This window comes from Hyperolius riggenbachi, chromosome 9, assembly GCF_040937935.1.
Source record: "Hyperolius riggenbachi isolate aHypRig1 chromosome 9, aHypRig1.pri, whole genome shotgun sequence".
Classification (NCBI taxonomy): domain Eukaryota; kingdom Metazoa; phylum Chordata; class Amphibia; order Anura; family Hyperoliidae; genus Hyperolius; species Hyperolius riggenbachi.
In genome coordinates, this window is record NC_090654.1 from 228,657,504 (window position 1) to 228,674,318 (window position 16,815).

Here is a 16,815-nt window from a genome sequence, read left to right on the forward strand (position 1 = left end):
ACAAAAAATGATCAATGGAAATCAAATTTATCAATCCATGGAGGTCTGGAGTCATGCTCAAAATTAAAGTGGAAAAAAAACACTTCAGGCTAATCCAACTTTAAAGTAATATCTTTAAAACAAGACAAAATAATGCTTAGTAGTGTGTGGTCTCCACGTGTCTGTAGGACCTCCCTGCAACACCTGGGCATGCTTCTGATGAGGTTGCAGATCTCTTCTCCTTTCTTGCTGGCAGGTCCCTCAGGGCTCTGTCACAATCCCCTCCTACTATAGCTTGTAGATTGCAGCTGCACCCTGTTTCAAGACACTGCTCCATTTACTCTAATACTTTACAGTGCAGTGAATGTAATCTGTATCACAATCTCTACACCAGAGACAATGGCTGTCATTGGCATGGGGACAATTAAGGATTCTGCAAGGATGAAGACTACCAGTGAGGTGGTTAGTTGATTTGCTTCTTCTCCTGACACATTCTGACTATTTCCTGGAGATTAGTTTTATATTGCTAGTAATGTACCAAATAACACTCTACTCAAGCATGTCATTATATGTCAGTTGTATATATTACAGAGGCATGATAGTTTTTTCCATTAAAATGTAACACTACATAAAAACCATAAGATAGTGGGGAAGGTGATTGGAGTTAACTGCGTAAAGGATAAAATACTTACAAATACATGTACATTTCTTCCAGAGTAGAATGCACTATAAATTACCTTTTCTCCTATGTTCCTCTTACTTACAGTAGATAGTGAACGTCCGACAGTTCTGACAGGTTTTGGACTAGTCCATCTCCTCATGAGTAAGGAAGTTGGGTGAAATCTTATAAATCCTTCGTAGGGTGTGCATTTGTAAAGAATAAAGGTAATACTGAGATTACACAATAAGGAGATGGACTAGTCCAAACTCCATTACATTTCTTAGCTTTTTACTGTAAGTGATAGCAAAATAGGAAAAAAATCTTTATAGTTCATTTTACTCTGGGGTAAATATACATTATATATGTTTAAATTTTACAATTTTTCTAGAGAGTAGTCCTTTAAAAGAAGCGGTAGCTGAATTTGTATGGTCATGGCCAGCTTTGGCTTGTAAATCAGAAATCTGACACTGACAACCTCCTACGAAGCAAGTAATTTGGAGGTCGGTGTTCACCTGGTAAATTCGACGCCAACACATGCTTCTTTTAACTATAATTGCTAAAATTCTCCTGAATGCCCAACTATTTCCTGTTGCCGTGGTTGCAACAATGCATTGGTTAAATTATTTCAAATATCTACAAAATCAAAACTAAATGCAGAGCAAAAAGTAATTTTTAAGTTTGTTTAAATTAAAAATGTGCTTGTACATTTACAATATAAAAAGATTTGGCTATTTTTAAATGAAAGCGGAAGTACATTTTATTTTGAAAGTCACTATGTATGTGTATACAAGTGCATCTGTACGTCTCACAGATAAGAATTATCAGCAATGAAAAGATCTGTCCACTAGAGGACATCATTGCTGCATGAGATCTTGCAACGAAATTCAGTGGCAATAGCCTTGTCTATTACAGTATAAGAAGAGAATGATTTGACAGACTGTTCAGTATAACATTAGGGTAACGAAAAATTGCTTTAGCATTGTTAACCATTTTCTATCAATCTGAATTTTGTTTAAGGTTTTGGCTGGTTGTCCAGGATCTGAAGAGGCAACCTTTGCAAGAAGTTCCCAAAAGAGTAGAAGAAATATGGGCAGAGTTTTTGGCCCCTGGGGCACAAAGTGCCATCAATTTAGACTCCCACAGTTTTGAAAAGACAAGCCAAAATGTAAAAGATCCAGGGAGGTACACATTTGAAGATGCACAGGTTTGTACAATATCTATGCTCATACTTTTTTGTATATGTTCATCTGTACTGCGTAAATACCTCCACATCATTTACATCAGGTATAAACCAAACATCTCATTCATTTAAAATGTTTGCATGACATTAACTTAACCATTAGGGTCTCAACTGGAAAGCCAAACCGACGTGCTGAGAGTGCAGAGAAATGTAGTATCCTATTGAACACCATTTAATGAAATGGCTCGTCATGGAAGGCTGATGATTGTTATATATTATTCAGCTTTCCCCGTCAGTAATGTTAGGCAGGGATTGAGTTAATAATAATAATAATTGCAGTATTTCTATAGCGCTTTTCTCCTGTCGGACTCAAAGCGCTTGTGAGGCAGCCACTAGTGCACGCTCAGTTGGCAGTACCAATGTTAGGGAGTCTTGCCCAAGAACTACTTACTGAATAGGTGCTGGCTCACTGAATTAGGAAGAGTTCTTAAGGTTGAAAAAGAAGAACAGTTGAGAAATTCTGACAAAAATAAGTGATCCAAAAAACCTGGACAAATGTAAGAAATAAATAAATAATTAGGTGAAAAAAATTTGCAACCCTACCTATTAAATCCTTTAAGAACAAAGTAAAGTTACTGAAACATTATTAAATTAGAATCCATGGGAAATAGAAATATTTTCATTGACCTAGTCATTTACAATGGGTTAAAGAACTAGTGAGTTAATATTGTGCTTCAGCTGTAGCTGTAGCTTTAGGCAGAAAGATGCACCTCTTGAGACAGAGTTTATATAGAGAGTACTGCAACTTAACTACTTGTCAAGATCCACAACTGGTTAAACTCCCCAAAACACCTCCATAATTGAATTCAGTTAATTCTACAAAAGATGCTTCTCAGAGTTTTTAGAAGGTTAAAGCTAGGTACACACGGAGCGATGTTACTTATCAATCGAGCCGCTGATGCGGCTCGATTGATAAGATCCGACAGGTCCGATCTCGCCGCTGCTCGATTCCCCGCGAGCGGACAATAGCAGGGGATCGAGCGGAAGGTAAGCGGCGCCGGCGGGGACGAGCGGGTATCGAATCCGACGCATGTGCGGATGAGCGGGGACGCGGTGGGTACACGCTGGGATGTGGAAGAGGCGAGCCGGTGGCTAATCGAGCTGCCGGATCGCTCCGTCTAGATTAGGCTTAACAGAACTTGTCAGTCTCTCAGTTCTTAGCTGCCTAATAGAGGTGGCCAATGATGTGGTAAATATGTGCAGCTGGAGATTGGGCCAATTAAAAGAAGAAGTGTTTGATCCCCTGCTGATTTTGCTTGTTTTGCCCTCTGACCAAGAAGTGGCCAGTCTAATTGTAATAATAGGTTCATTGTGACTGTGAGAGATAGATTAACATCAAAATGAACCTCAAAAACTCAGTGCCCCAAAATCAGAGCTTGAGGTGCATTGTAATTAATGAAATATTTAATCCCCTATCAAAAGATGTTGGCAATCACAGAGGCCAGGGGTTTCATGCAGTTGGCCATCAGGTTTGCACACATCCCATGTGGGGTTTGTGCCCACAACTTTTTTCTGATCTCTAAATCAGTAAGGTTTTGAGGCTAATGCCTGTCAACTTGAACCTTTAGCTCCCTCCACAGATTTTCTATAGGATTGAGGTCTGGAGACTAGCTAGGCCACTCTAGGACCTCCATGTGCTACTTCTTGAGCCACTCCTTTGTTGCCTTGCCATTTTTGGGTCATTGTCATGCTAGAATACCCATCCGAAATTCATTTTCAATGCCCTGGCTGAGGGAAGGAGATGCTCACCTTAGTTTTAATGATAGATGGCCCTTTCCATTGCCCCTTTGTTGCAAGGAAGGTGTGCTGTCCATTGAGCAGTAAACACCCCCATAAGTATAATGTGTCCATCTTCATATTTGACAGTGGGGATAGTGTTCTTAGTGTCTCAAGCAGCATTCCACCAAAACACAGCGAGTTGAGTTGATGCCAAAGAGCTCAATTTTGGTCTCATCTGACCACAAGACTTTCACCCAGTTCTCCTGTCGTTCATTCATATGTGCATTGGCAAACTGCAGAAGGCCTCTACATGTGCTATCTTGAGCAGAGAGGGGAATTTTGCAGCTCTGCGAGATTTGTGTCACCAGTGTTGTCTTGGTGACTATGGTTTCAGTAGCCCAGAAATCATAGTTCTGTGCTGCTTCATCACAGTTCTCATAATCATTGCTACTCCATGAGTTGGGACCTTGCATGGAGCCCCAGACCGAGGGAGATTAACAATTATTTTGTGTTTCTTGAATTGGCAAATTATCATACCAACTGTTGTCACCTTCTCACCAAGCTGCTTACAAAGAGGTTTGTTTCAAAACTCAGCTCATTACCTGTATATAGTTAAGACCTGGGAGCCTGAATATTGCTCATTACAATGCACATCAAGCTCTGACTTTGGTGCTCTGGGTTTTTGAGGGTTCTTTTGTTGTTGGCAAAAAAAGAGTATTCCGCTGCACCAAGGCTGGGTAAAAACTTTTTCTTCAACTTTATTGGCATATCAGTAAACACATACAAGGCTGATGTGTATCGGAGCTCTGAAAGACTCCTTAACCTCCCTGGCGGTAAGCCCGAACTGAGTTCGGGCTATGCCGCCGGGAGGCACCGCTCAGGCCCCGCTGGGCCGATTTGCATAATTTTTTTTTGTTACACGCAGCTAGCACTTTGCTAGCTGCGTGTAACCTCCGATCGCCGCCGCTACCCGCCGATATACGCGTCGCCGCAGCCGCCCCCCCCCCCCAGACCCTGTGCGCTGCCTGGCCAATCAGTGCCAGGCAGCGCCGTGGGGTGGATCGGATTCCCCTTTGACGTCACGACGTCGATGACGCCATGGCGACAGGGGAAGCCCTCCAAGAGATCCCGTTCTTCGAACGGGATCTCTTGATCTCTGATCGCCGAAGGCGATCGGGGGGGCTGAGGGGATGCCGCTCGGCAGCGGCTATCATGTAGCGAGACATTGTCTCACTACATGAAAAAGAAAAAAAAAAGAAAAAAAAACATATTTGCTGCCCCCTGGCGGATTTTAATAAACCGCCAGGGAGGTTAATCATAGCCAGCATACACAAAATCACCACAAGTTTAAGTAGTCGAGTGCCCGCCCACAAGGGGCGTGGCTACCCCTCTTAAAGAGACATAGACAAATTTCACATATAAAAATAAGGCGAAGCCAATATATAAAATCCAGTACATTAAAAAACCAGAGATGACATGGTTAAGCATCAGAAATGAATATACAGTGAACATGAATTCCTCAAACTGTATAATACACAGTATATGATATATGATATACAGATGGCAGAGAGATAAACAAAGATAAGGACGTTAGTGAGAGTGGAAAGGAAGAGGAAAAGGGGGAGGGGGAAAGGAGAGGAGGAAGAACGGGGAACAGACCTCAAAAAAGATAGTATGTTCATATCCTAAAGAGGTTATGTTCTTACATCATAGGTTGTATGATGTCCTTATCTTTGTTTATCTCTCTGCCATCTGTATATCATATATCATATACTGTGTATTATACAGTTTGAGGAATTCATGTTCACTGTATATTCATTTCTGATGCTTAACCATGTCATCTCTGCTTTTTTAATGTACTGGATTTTATATATTGGCTTCGCCTTATTTTTATATGTGAAATTTGTCTATATCTCTTTAAGAGGGGTAGCCACGCCCCTTGTGGGCGGGCACTCGACTACTTAAACTTGTGGTGATTTTGTGTATGCTGGCTATGATTAAGGAGCCTTTCAGAGCTCCGATACGCGTCAGCCTTGTATGTGTTTACTGATGTGCCAATAAAGTACCCAGCCTTGGTGCAGCGGAATACTCTTTTTTTGCCTACATGTCCTGAGATCTGTGATTCCTGCTCCCTTGGACTAAACAGTGGTGGTTGTAGCATTCCTCCTTTTTGCTACTGTTCTTTTGTTGTTGTTCTCTTTCACAGCTACAACAAACCTATATATAATTCTTCTTTGCCTCTTTGTATATAATTTGTCTCTAATGCAGACGGTGTGTAGAAACATATCTTATGTTTTGTTGTAGGAGCACATCTACAAGCTCATGAAGAGTGATAGTTATGCACGATTCCTGCGTTCCCAAATCTACCAGGACCTGCTCATGATGAAGAAGAAGGTAGAGTTGGGGTGGATATGCTTGCATCCTCTGCACATTACTGATTCTGGCCTGCTGCTTGCTACTAGTGTGGAAATGAAAACCGTGTTCCTTGTTTGTATATTCATCTTCTTTGCACGAGGACTAAATGTCATCTCCCTGCCAGCTGTTTTAACATACTAGAATTACTTATCCCATTGCATAGACTATTGCAATTTACATTCTGTGTACTTTGGTATATTTTATATTGTAAGATCAAGTCTTTGGTACATGGTCATACAGATATGGAGTTTTAGAAAAGGCTGTTTTTAGTCCATCCAAAGCCATTACAATTCTTAGAAGGCATGGTGTTTCATTTGTGGTGAATGTGTGAAGCCTTTTCATTGATCAGCCTCATCCTTTGAAGTAACATCACCCAAATGCTGGTATTAGTGCAAGATAGGCCATAGTCACATTTATGCTGCTTAGGCAAAGCAGTCACCGGCAGGGAGTAATGTATTGTGCCTTGTAGATGAATATAACTTCTAATGGTTAAAGTGGCTAACAGAAAAAAGAAATATGCAGCGCAAAAGGAGAACTATAAAAATCATGAGGGAAACTTTTTACAACTGGAATTAGTTGCAGTATGAGAAGCACATGACAAATAAACAGGATTGTTTTTCAAATCCAGATTACTTCAGTAAAAAAGGAACAACACACTAGACCCAGATGACTGAACAAAAACAAATCAAAAAGTAAAAAAAAAAATTCAGCAATTGAATCCAAAGCAAAAGTACTCATTAATATTAGCATAAATCTCTTTTTTATATGATAAATGGACTGTGTATATGGATATTTGATCATAGGATTTGCACATATGTAGAGGGAGTTAAAAAAAAGGATTGTAACTTGCCTGAATACTCTAAGGGCTGGTTCACGTGAGGTCCACTGTCTGATTGCTTCCAAGAGTGGATGGGATCAGATTAACTGGTAAGCAGAATAGACCCCATGCTTTCCTATGAGAAAGCATGGACCCATTCACACCTGTCCCTCTCCACTGTATCCGGGCTTGTCCTCTGCATGTCCACCATAGGATGGCAAACATCTGCACCCAACTACAGCAGTTGAAAAGGATGCTTCCACAGACCATCCTATCTATACTATACAAATCCACTGACACTCCAGCATAGTGTGAATAGAGCCTTATTGCTATTATGGAGTCTGAAGTCATATTAAATGGAGGAAGCTGGTTAACCTGATGAAGTATTTTTTATACTTACTGCCATATTTACTGCCTTACAGCCTGGTTTCCTGTGTGTAGGTATCCTGCCGTGTGGGTCATATACCTTTAAGCCTTTTTCAGCATGTTACACCATATGGCAGAACCCAGTCACATCCTGACCTTGTTTATCTGATTACAGTTGATCAGCACGTGTCCTAAACTGATGCCAGTTATAGGTTTGGGAACTGTGCCTGCCCGGACCTTTGACTTGTGTCCCGATAACGCTTGATCGCAGCCTGCTCTTGACCTTCAGGTTGTTAACAGTTACGAACTCCACAACGCAGTGTCACTTGTTCTCCAAAGCACTGTTAAGCTGTCCCTGAAGTGCAGCCTGGTGGGCAATAGGTCCATCGACTCTTGCAGGTCACTCTGGTGACAACCCATGGTCACTCAGACTCTGCACTCTGGGCAGCCCTTAAAGGGATACTGTAGGGGGTTGGGGGAAAATGAGTTGAACTTACCCGGGGCTTCTAATGGTCCCCCGCAGACATCCTGTGCCCGCGCAGCCACTCACTGATGCTCCGGACCCGCCTCCCGTTCACTTCTGGAATTTCAGACTTTAAAGTCAGAAAACCAGTGTGCCTGCGTTGCCGTGTCTTCGCCCCCGCTGATGTCACCAGGAGCGTACTGTGCAGGCATAGACCATACTGGGCTTGTGCTATACACTCCTGGTGACGTCAGCGGGAGCGAGGACATGGCAACGCAGGCGCAGTGGTTTTCAGTGGGGCCGGAGCATCGGTGAGTGGCTGCGCGGGCACAGGATGTCTGTGGGGGACCATTAGAAGCCCCAGGTAAGTTCAACTCATTTTCCCCCAACCCCCCTACAGTATTCCTTTAACTCAGTAGGAAGATCAACAAGAAACTTGAGATCATAACAGTATTGAAACAGGTGGATTCTGGCTTTTGTTGGGCACGCTCATTAATCCCGCTTGTGTTGGAATTTGTATATGTACACTAATTTTTACAGAGCTACTTGCCAGCCAGTATCAGGTCTTTAGGTTTAGGTTCTTTAGTAAAGCCTTGTGGCCATCCCTAGGAAGGGAGCAGTGAGTGGAAATTGCACTTAAACGCTTCATATTTGAGATGTTCCTCCCATTTATTATTGGTTCACTACAGACTATAGTGGCAGTAGGGGCCTCTTTATCACCTGTTAACTTGGTAGACTGCAATGTGGTTTAACTTCATGGTCCTTATGAGCTAATCCCATGAACTGTTATGAATGCAGTCTCTGTTTATCTCAAAACGTAGAATTTATGATAATGTTGGGCAGTTTTCTTAGGGCTGAGCTCACTAACGCAGTTGTATGCAGTTGTGTCCGCTTTTCAGTTACACATCATTGTTACAAATGCTGAAAAGCGGACAGAAGCGGACACAACTGCGTACAACTGCGTTAGTGGGCTCAGGCCCTGTATTGCTATTTAGTTACTATAGCTCTTGCCATTTGCATTTAAGGATTTGGTTTTGCGGCTTCGCCCACAGTTAGTGTTCCTGTTCATTCTGAGGTGGCCATTGGGTTTGAAGTTTGGGCACCAAAGAGAGCAATCAATTCATTTCACAGGCAGCTGATTCACAAAGCCATTTTTATGGCCCTTGCTTTGTGGACAGGGGCACTGTCACACTGGAACAAAACAAGGCTACAATGATGGAAGCACATAGTCCTCTAGGATGTCACTGTATGCTGTAACACTGAGATTTCACTTCAGTGGAAATGAAGTGAAAGATTCACATCATTATTTTCCAAATACCAAACGTATAGTTGACACGGTATTTAACCACTTCAGCCCGCAGGTGTTTTCACCTTCAGAACAAAGGCAATTTTCCCCTGTCAGCACTCCTCCCATTCATCCGCCAATAACTTTATCACTACTCACCACAAGTAAATGATCTATACCTTGGTTTTTTTGCCACCAATTAGGCTTTCTTTGGGTGGTACATTTTGCTATTAATTATTTTATTCTAAATGCATTTTAACAGGAATAATAAGAAAAAAATGGAAAAAAATCATTATTTCTCAGTTTACATTCATTATAGTTTTAAATAAAACATTCTACTGTGGATAAAATCCACACATTTTATTTGCCCATTTGTCCCGATTATTGCAATGTTTAAAATATTTCCCTAGAACAATGTGTATGGCGCAAATATTTTTTTTTAGAAATAAAGGTGCATTTTTTTCCGTTTTGAGTCCATCACTAATTACAAGCCCATATGGGCTAAAGATTTTCCGGTTTATTTATTTATTTATTTTACAATCAAGAAAAACAAAACAATTGTCCCGTGTTTTTCAATGAACATCCGATTGGACATTTTGGAAAAATCTTCATATTTCTTTTGATCTAACAGAACAATCAAACAAAATTATCTAATAAACAAAAATGCAAATTTGGCCATGTATGGGCACCTTAAGACAGAGCTGAAAAGCTGTCACAAATCATTTGGTAATACTATATGCAATAATTTATGCATACCTATGTGTTTTTTTTATATCCTTAATTAGGTGCTACATTAATGCAAACAGCTATTTATTTATTTTTTATCAAATTTTGAGAAAAAAGGGACTTTATTAAAATGGTAAAAAAAAAGAAAAAAAAAAGATAGCAAGGACCCAAATACGTCTTTTGCATTAACCTCTTCAGTGGCGTAGCTAAAGAGCTGTGGGCCCCAATGCAAGTTTTACATTGGGGCCCCCCAAGCACTCCATACATAACAATTGATATGGTGCACCAAAACCTGCCAATGGTAACCACAGTGTGAGAGGTGCAAGAAGGGGGTGGGGAACAGTTTGTTAATGATTACCACTATTCAAAGTATCTAAAGAAGTGATTATTATGAAGACAGGACCAATAGAGAGTTGAGGAAGTGCCCTTTGGGGCCCCTCTGGCCCAAGGGCCCCGATGCGGTCGCTACCTCTGCACACCCTATTGCTACGCCCCTGAACCTCTTTATCTTTATAATACACTTCCAGAATCCAGCGAGCAAAAATGTGATTAAGGAAAGAAAAGTAATGTCAAACTTAAATTAATCAGTGACAACTTATTTTGAGCACTTGTTTTGTCTGCTGTTGCTGAAAAGCCAAATTGACTTTATTAACATGGAGACAGAACCCTTAGTTTATTTCAGACAATTTATTTTGAATTTTTGTTTTGCCTACTATGTTTTTAAAAGTTGAGTTATTAGCATGAAGACAGAATCTAAATTCGGTCTGATTATGAAATCGAACTAAGGCTAAAAGTGTTCGACCCTCTATCTTGTTTTCTTGTTGTTTGTGTCCTGTTAGAATGATTTATAAACACTTTTTAAAGTGCTACAAAAGATCTTTGTACCTAATATATCATGAACAAAATAATAATGTATAACTTTTTATTGCATAAGTGACAGGAGGCTAGGGGAATCACTTCACATTTTGGTCTCTATTCAGTTACCTTTTTCTCCTAAGTTTTCTCCTAAGTGATATTTTCCCACCTTATAAATAAAATGCCTTCAACGCACCAGCAAGCAAGAAAACACTCCAAACCATTTTGACAGTATTTTTTCACCTACTTTATGGTACTTTTTCAATTGCAGAGTGCTAAAAAGTTATTTTAAGAAGAAGATTAAATTATCTCCTAGGAGAAAACTTTAATTGAATAAGGACCATTGTCAATAAAATTACTTTTAAGCCATCAAGTAGATAATTTTGACAGTACTTTTTACCTGCTTTTTAGCACAATTTGAATTGCAATGTGTTGAAAAATTATTTTGAAAATAAGATGAAAATATGTCTTAGGAGAAAACAGGAGAAAAAGTTATTTAAACAAAGACATTCTTTACCTTGATTCTCTCAATGACTAAATAAGTAATATGTTGTTTGAAGCCCTCAGTAGAATAAAAAGGTTAAAACTATAACAAGGCCTGTTAGCAACAAGTTGCTTCCATAAAATGAACTGTAAGCAACGAGTTGCTTCCATAAGTTACTCAGGCTTATGAGTCAAAACATTTTACTGAATTAGACATGTGACAGCACATTTTATTGTATAACACCACTTCTTCAGGCCAATGCATAACAATTACCCACACATCCAACATACAACAAGTAAAGTGACAGATGCGATACAGAATTAATATACAGCAGCACTAGTACATACAGCATCTCACAAGAGTGAGTACACTGCTCAAATTTTTTGTAAATATTTTATATCTTTTCATGGGACAACACTGAATATATGACACGTTGATACAATAGAAAGTAGTAAGTGTACAGCGTCAGCTTGTATAACTGTGTGAATTTTTTTTAATTAAAGAGACTCTGAAGCCTTTTTAACCTCCGTACCAGTAACCCCGAGACAGGCTTGGAACGGAAAGCCTCAGCACAGAGTGATAATCCCGAACTGGATCCATCGGAGGTGTGGAATGTGCAGGGCTGCTGCAGATCTATCTAGCAGTATGTTTTTTAGGATCTTATGCTGGGGATACATGGTACGTTTCTGTACCGTGTATCGACCAGCTGATCCGGCCAGCTGATAATATTCAGCTGGCCGGATCAAGCCGCTCGACTCCCGCCTGCTCGATCCCCACCGGCGGACAATGGCCGGGAATCGAGCGCTGATAAGGAAGCGCCGGCGAGGGGAGCGGCAATCGATACACGCGGACAAGCGGGGACGCGGCGGGGGTCGATCCGGCAGCTAATCGGCTGCTGGATCGACCCGTGTATGCCCAGCATAAAAGCTTGAGGGAAAATTGCACCACTTTTGGACAACACATTTGGAAATAATCATAGCGCCAGGGAGGTTAAAAATCATTATTTAGCTCTTATTTATGTTAAGTATCTATGCCCCCTGGCTGAACGAGGGTTTTATCACCCTCAAATCCCCAGGGCAAAAACGGGGGAGCATTTCCTGGAGGAGGCAAAGCTTTCTACAGTAGCTTTGCCTCTCCTCGCATCAATCTCCACTGATCGCTGCCTCTCCCCGCCCCTCTCAGTCTTCTTTCACTGAGAGGGGTGGGGGAGAGGCGGAGATCCGTGGTGAATTGATGCGAATGGAGGCAGAGCTACAGCGGTAAGCTCTGCCTCCCTGAGCAGCAAAATCCTTGACCAAGAAAGTTGTGGATTTTTGCCCTAGGATTTAAGGGGGGAACAACCCTCGTTCAGCCGCGGGATAGCAAAAGTAATTAAACCTTTAAGTTAAGAATGTAAAATTTGTGCCCAATATGTCAATATTTTGTGCACCCACTATTATTTTCCAGCACTGCCTTAACTCTCTTTCGCATGGAGTTTACTAAAGATTCACAGGTTTCCATTGGAATCCTCTTCCAGGCCTCCATTACAAAGCTGATGGGTGATAATGGCCTTACACTCCATCTTCCTTATGAGGATGCCCCACATATGTTCAATACGCTTTAGTTCTGGTGACATGCTTGACCAGTCCAGCACCTTTAGCAGGCTTATTTGGGAAGGACGTAGTCATCTTGGAGGTGTGCTTAGGGTCATTACCATGTTGGAATACTGCTTTATGGCCCAGTTTCTGAAGGGAAGGGAACTTATTTTCAGTATTCCACAGTACATGTTGGCATTCATGGATCCCTCAATGAACTGTAGTTCCCCAATGCTGATAGCATGATAGCACTCATGCAGCTCCAATCCATGACACTCCCCACCACCACAATTGACTGTAGGTAAGACACATGTCTTTGTACTCCTCACCTGGGTGCCACTACATATGCTTCACACCCTCTGAGCCAGATAAGTTTATCTTGGTCTAATCAGACCACTGGACATGGTTCTAGTAATCCATGCTCTTATGCTGGGTACACACGATGCGGTTTTTTTCATCTATTTTTTATCCGATTGATTTCCGATTCGAAATTCCGAGAAATTTGATTCCCTCATCTTTTCTTATCTATTTCCATTTGCTTCTATAAGAAATCGACCAGAAAATGATCGAAAATAAGATCGGACATGTCGGAAATTATCTATCGAACCATCTATCTAACGCAAAATTGTATGGTGTGTATCTAGCATAAGGGCTGGTTCAGACGGACGTTTGCAGAGCGTTTACTGCCAGCGTTCGGGGCTTGGCGTTAAACGCTCCCATTCAAGTGAATGGGAGCGTTTGTACCAAGCTTTTACGCGCGTTTGCACAAACGCGGCGTTCGGGTCCCGATTTTCACTGGCGTTTAAGGAGCCCCTGGAAGCTACATGTTGCTTCCAGGGGCGGCTAACCGCGACGGGTAATGTCCCCCTAGGGGAAGAAAAAACGCGACCGCATCCGAACGCAATGCGAACGCTGCTGAAAGCCTGAACGCATCACGAACGCAACGCCAACGAACGCGACGCCTACAAACGTCCGTCTGAACCAGCCCTTAGTCTGCTTGTCACAAGCAAACTGTTTGTGGACTTTCTTGGGCATCCTTTTAAGAAGAGGTTTCCTTTTGGGATGAAAGCCATGCAGACCAATTTGATGCAGTGTTTGGCATATAGACCATATGACGCACCCTGCATCAAATTGGTCTGCATGGCTTTCATCCCAAAAGAGTGAAGCACGTCGGTGGAGGCGCCAAAGGATATATTGTGGCAGCAACTAATTGGTTGTACTCATAAAAATTATGTAGAAAAATTATATATGGTATAATAAGGAGGTCTCTTAGCTCCAAAAGCAGACTCACGTAGATAGAAAATTGAGTCTTTATTAAAATAATGGTTATCCTATAGACAACACGTTTCACGGGACGCAGCCCGCTTCCTCAGGTCAATAAAACAGATAACCTTAGTAGTAGCCGTGCAGAGCTCGGGTGCATCCCAAAAGGCTTTCATCCCAAAAGCACTGACAGTCTTACCCCCACTTCTTCAACCTCTGCAGCAATGCTGCTAGCACTCATACATCTATTTACAAATCACAACCTCTGAATATGATGCTGAGATGTGCACTCAACTTTGGTTAACCATGGCAAGGCCTGTTTTGGATAGAACGTGTCTTGTTAAACTGCTGTATGGTCTTGCCCACCAGCATGCAGGTAAGTTTCAGGGTGTTGGCAATCTTCTTATAGCCTAGGCCATCTTTATGTAGCGCAACATTTATTTTTTTTAAGATCCTCAGAGAGTTCTCTGCTATGAGGAGCCATGTTTAACACACTTGCTCCCCATTCACACCTGAGACCTTATAACATTAATGAGTAACATGACCCCAGTGAGAGAAAATGTCTAATTGGGCAGAATTTTGACATTCTTCACTAAGGGATGTACTCAATTTTGTTGCCAGCTGTTTAGACATCGATAGCTGTGGGTTGAGTTATTTTGATGGGACATTATAAAAGCTGTACACTGACTACTTTACATTGTAGCAAAGTGTCATATATTCAGTGTTGTCCCATGACAATACATAATAAAATATTTACAAAAATGTGAGAGGTGTACTCACTTTTGTGAGATACTGTATGTATGTGCATAATCCATGCTTTTCCACAAGATACAGTATGTCCTAATTACTGCGGGACAAAAATGAATAATCAACAGAAAGTTTTTCACTGATAGAAGTTGTACACCAGAAAATAAAATAAAAATGTATCTAGTCCATACCAGACCCACAAACCAGACCCACAAACAATCATGCCAAAATTAAAGTCATAGGTGGCCACCAACAGTTCAGACCACAGATCTCTAGGTATATCCAACCAGACAGAGCACAGGGATCTGCCATCCTGTGCTTGAGCAGAAGGGGTTAGAGATTGAGAGATGTCCTTCAGATTAGTGTCCAGCAGCAGGTCACATAGGATGTGATGCTTTTCAGTACAACCAGAGTTTCTTCAGACGTGTTTTCTAATTTTACAGGTTGAAATTGACTTCTCTATTTGCAGGTCGAGATTGACTTCTCTTTTTGCAGGCCAAGATCAACTTTTGTTTTTGCAGGTTGAAATTGATATTATTTTTCCTATTGTGTGGATCTCCCGAAGTAGGTTTGGTAGTTCCTGCTTGTTGGTTTTTTTCATGTAGATGTTTTCATTTTGCAGGCTGAGAGCAACATAATTTTGATATCAGACAGGTTGACCTTCCATAGTATGCTTGGTAGTTTCTGCTTGTTTTGGATATGGTTTAATAAGTTTTGTTTCTAGCAGGTGTTCTCTTTTTGCAGGCTGAGATTGACACTATATTCACATTAGACAGGTTGACCTCCTATAGGTTTGGTAGTTTCTGCATGTGTTGTCACGCCCCTATTTTTATAAACCTTTGTGGCCTATAAGCCTGAGTCATTTTTGGAAGTAAGATGTTGCTTAACTTAACTTAACCTTTTAAGTCTATTGAACACCTTTAGCAGCAGGCACGTGCAGAGGGGGGTGCTCTGGGTGCCCAGGCACCCCCCCCCCTTTTTAAAATCAGCAAAAAAGGCCCCTCTGATTGCGCAAAATAAGCCCCGCCCCCTACCGCGGTAAGCCCCGCCCACCCGCGAGAAGCTCCGCCTCCACCTGGGGCACTTTCAGGTGAAGAGGCCTGGATAGGAATCCTAGTGTGACATACTGACCTTACCCTCCCCAAGAACCCATAGTGACTTCTCCCTCACCCACAGGGACCTCTTCATCCACCTAGCACCCACAGTGACCTCTCCATCCACCTAGCACCCACAGTGACCTCTCCATCCACCTAGCACCCACAGTGACCTCTCCCTCCACCTAGCACCCACAGTGACCCCTCCCTCCACCTAGCACCCACAGTGACCTCTCCCTCCACCTAGCACCCACAGTGACCTCTCCCTCCATCTAGCACCCACAGTGACCTCTCCCTCCACCTAGCACCCACAGTGACCTTTCCCTCCATCTAGCACCCACAGTGACCTCTCCCTCCATGTGGGACCCACAGTGACCCCTCCCTCCACCTAGCACCCACAGTGACCTCTCCCTCCACCTAGCACCCACAGTGACCTCTCCCTCCACCTAGCACAGTGACCTCTCCCTCCACCTAGCACCCACAGTGACCTCTCCCTCCACCTAGCACCCACAGTGACCTCTCCCTCCACCTAGCACCCACAGTGACCTCTACCTGCACCTAGCACCCACAGTGACCTCTCCCTCCACCTAGCACCCACAGTGACCTCTACCTGCACCTAGCACCCACAGTGACCCCTCCCTCCACCTAGCACCCACAGTGACCTCTCCCTCCACCTAGCACCCACAGTGACCTCTCCCTCCACCTAGCACCCACAGTGACCTCTCCCTCCACCTAGCAGCCACAGTGACCTCTCCCTCCACCTAGCAGCCACAGTGACCTCTCCCTCCACCTAGCACCCACAGTGACCTCTCCCTCCACCTAGCACCCACAGTGACCTCTCCCTCCACCTAGCACCCACAGTGACCTCTCCATCCACCTAGCACCCACAGTGACCTCTCCCTCCACCTAGCACCCACAGTGACCTCTCCCTCCACCTAGCACCCACAGTGACCTCTCCCTCCACCTAGCACCCACAGTGACCTCTACCTGCACCTAGCACCCACAGTGACCTCTCCCTCCACCTAGCACCCACAGTGACCTCTACCTGCACCTAGCACCCACAGTGACCCCTCCCTCCACCTAGCACCCACAGTGACCTCTCCCTCCACCTAGCACCCACAGTGACC

The 16,815-nt window shown here is 42.8% G+C and overlaps 1 protein-coding gene across 3 annotated transcripts in view; it reads left to right on the plus strand.

The window, feature by feature from the left end:
* The window catches only part of RGS6 (regulator of G protein signaling 6), a 531,053-nt gene that overhangs the window by 475,160 nt on the left and 39,078 nt on the right, over window positions 1-16,815 (plus strand). For all 3 annotated transcript variants that reach the window (XM_068254099.1, XM_068254101.1, XM_068254100.1), the window contains 2 exons: window positions 1,658-1,844; window positions 5,904-5,993. In XM_068254099.1, coding sequence (XP_068110200.1) covers window positions 1,658-1,844; window positions 5,904-5,993 — 277 coding nt within the window. The remainder of the gene's footprint in view (window positions 1-1,657; window positions 1,845-5,903; window positions 5,994-16,815) is intronic.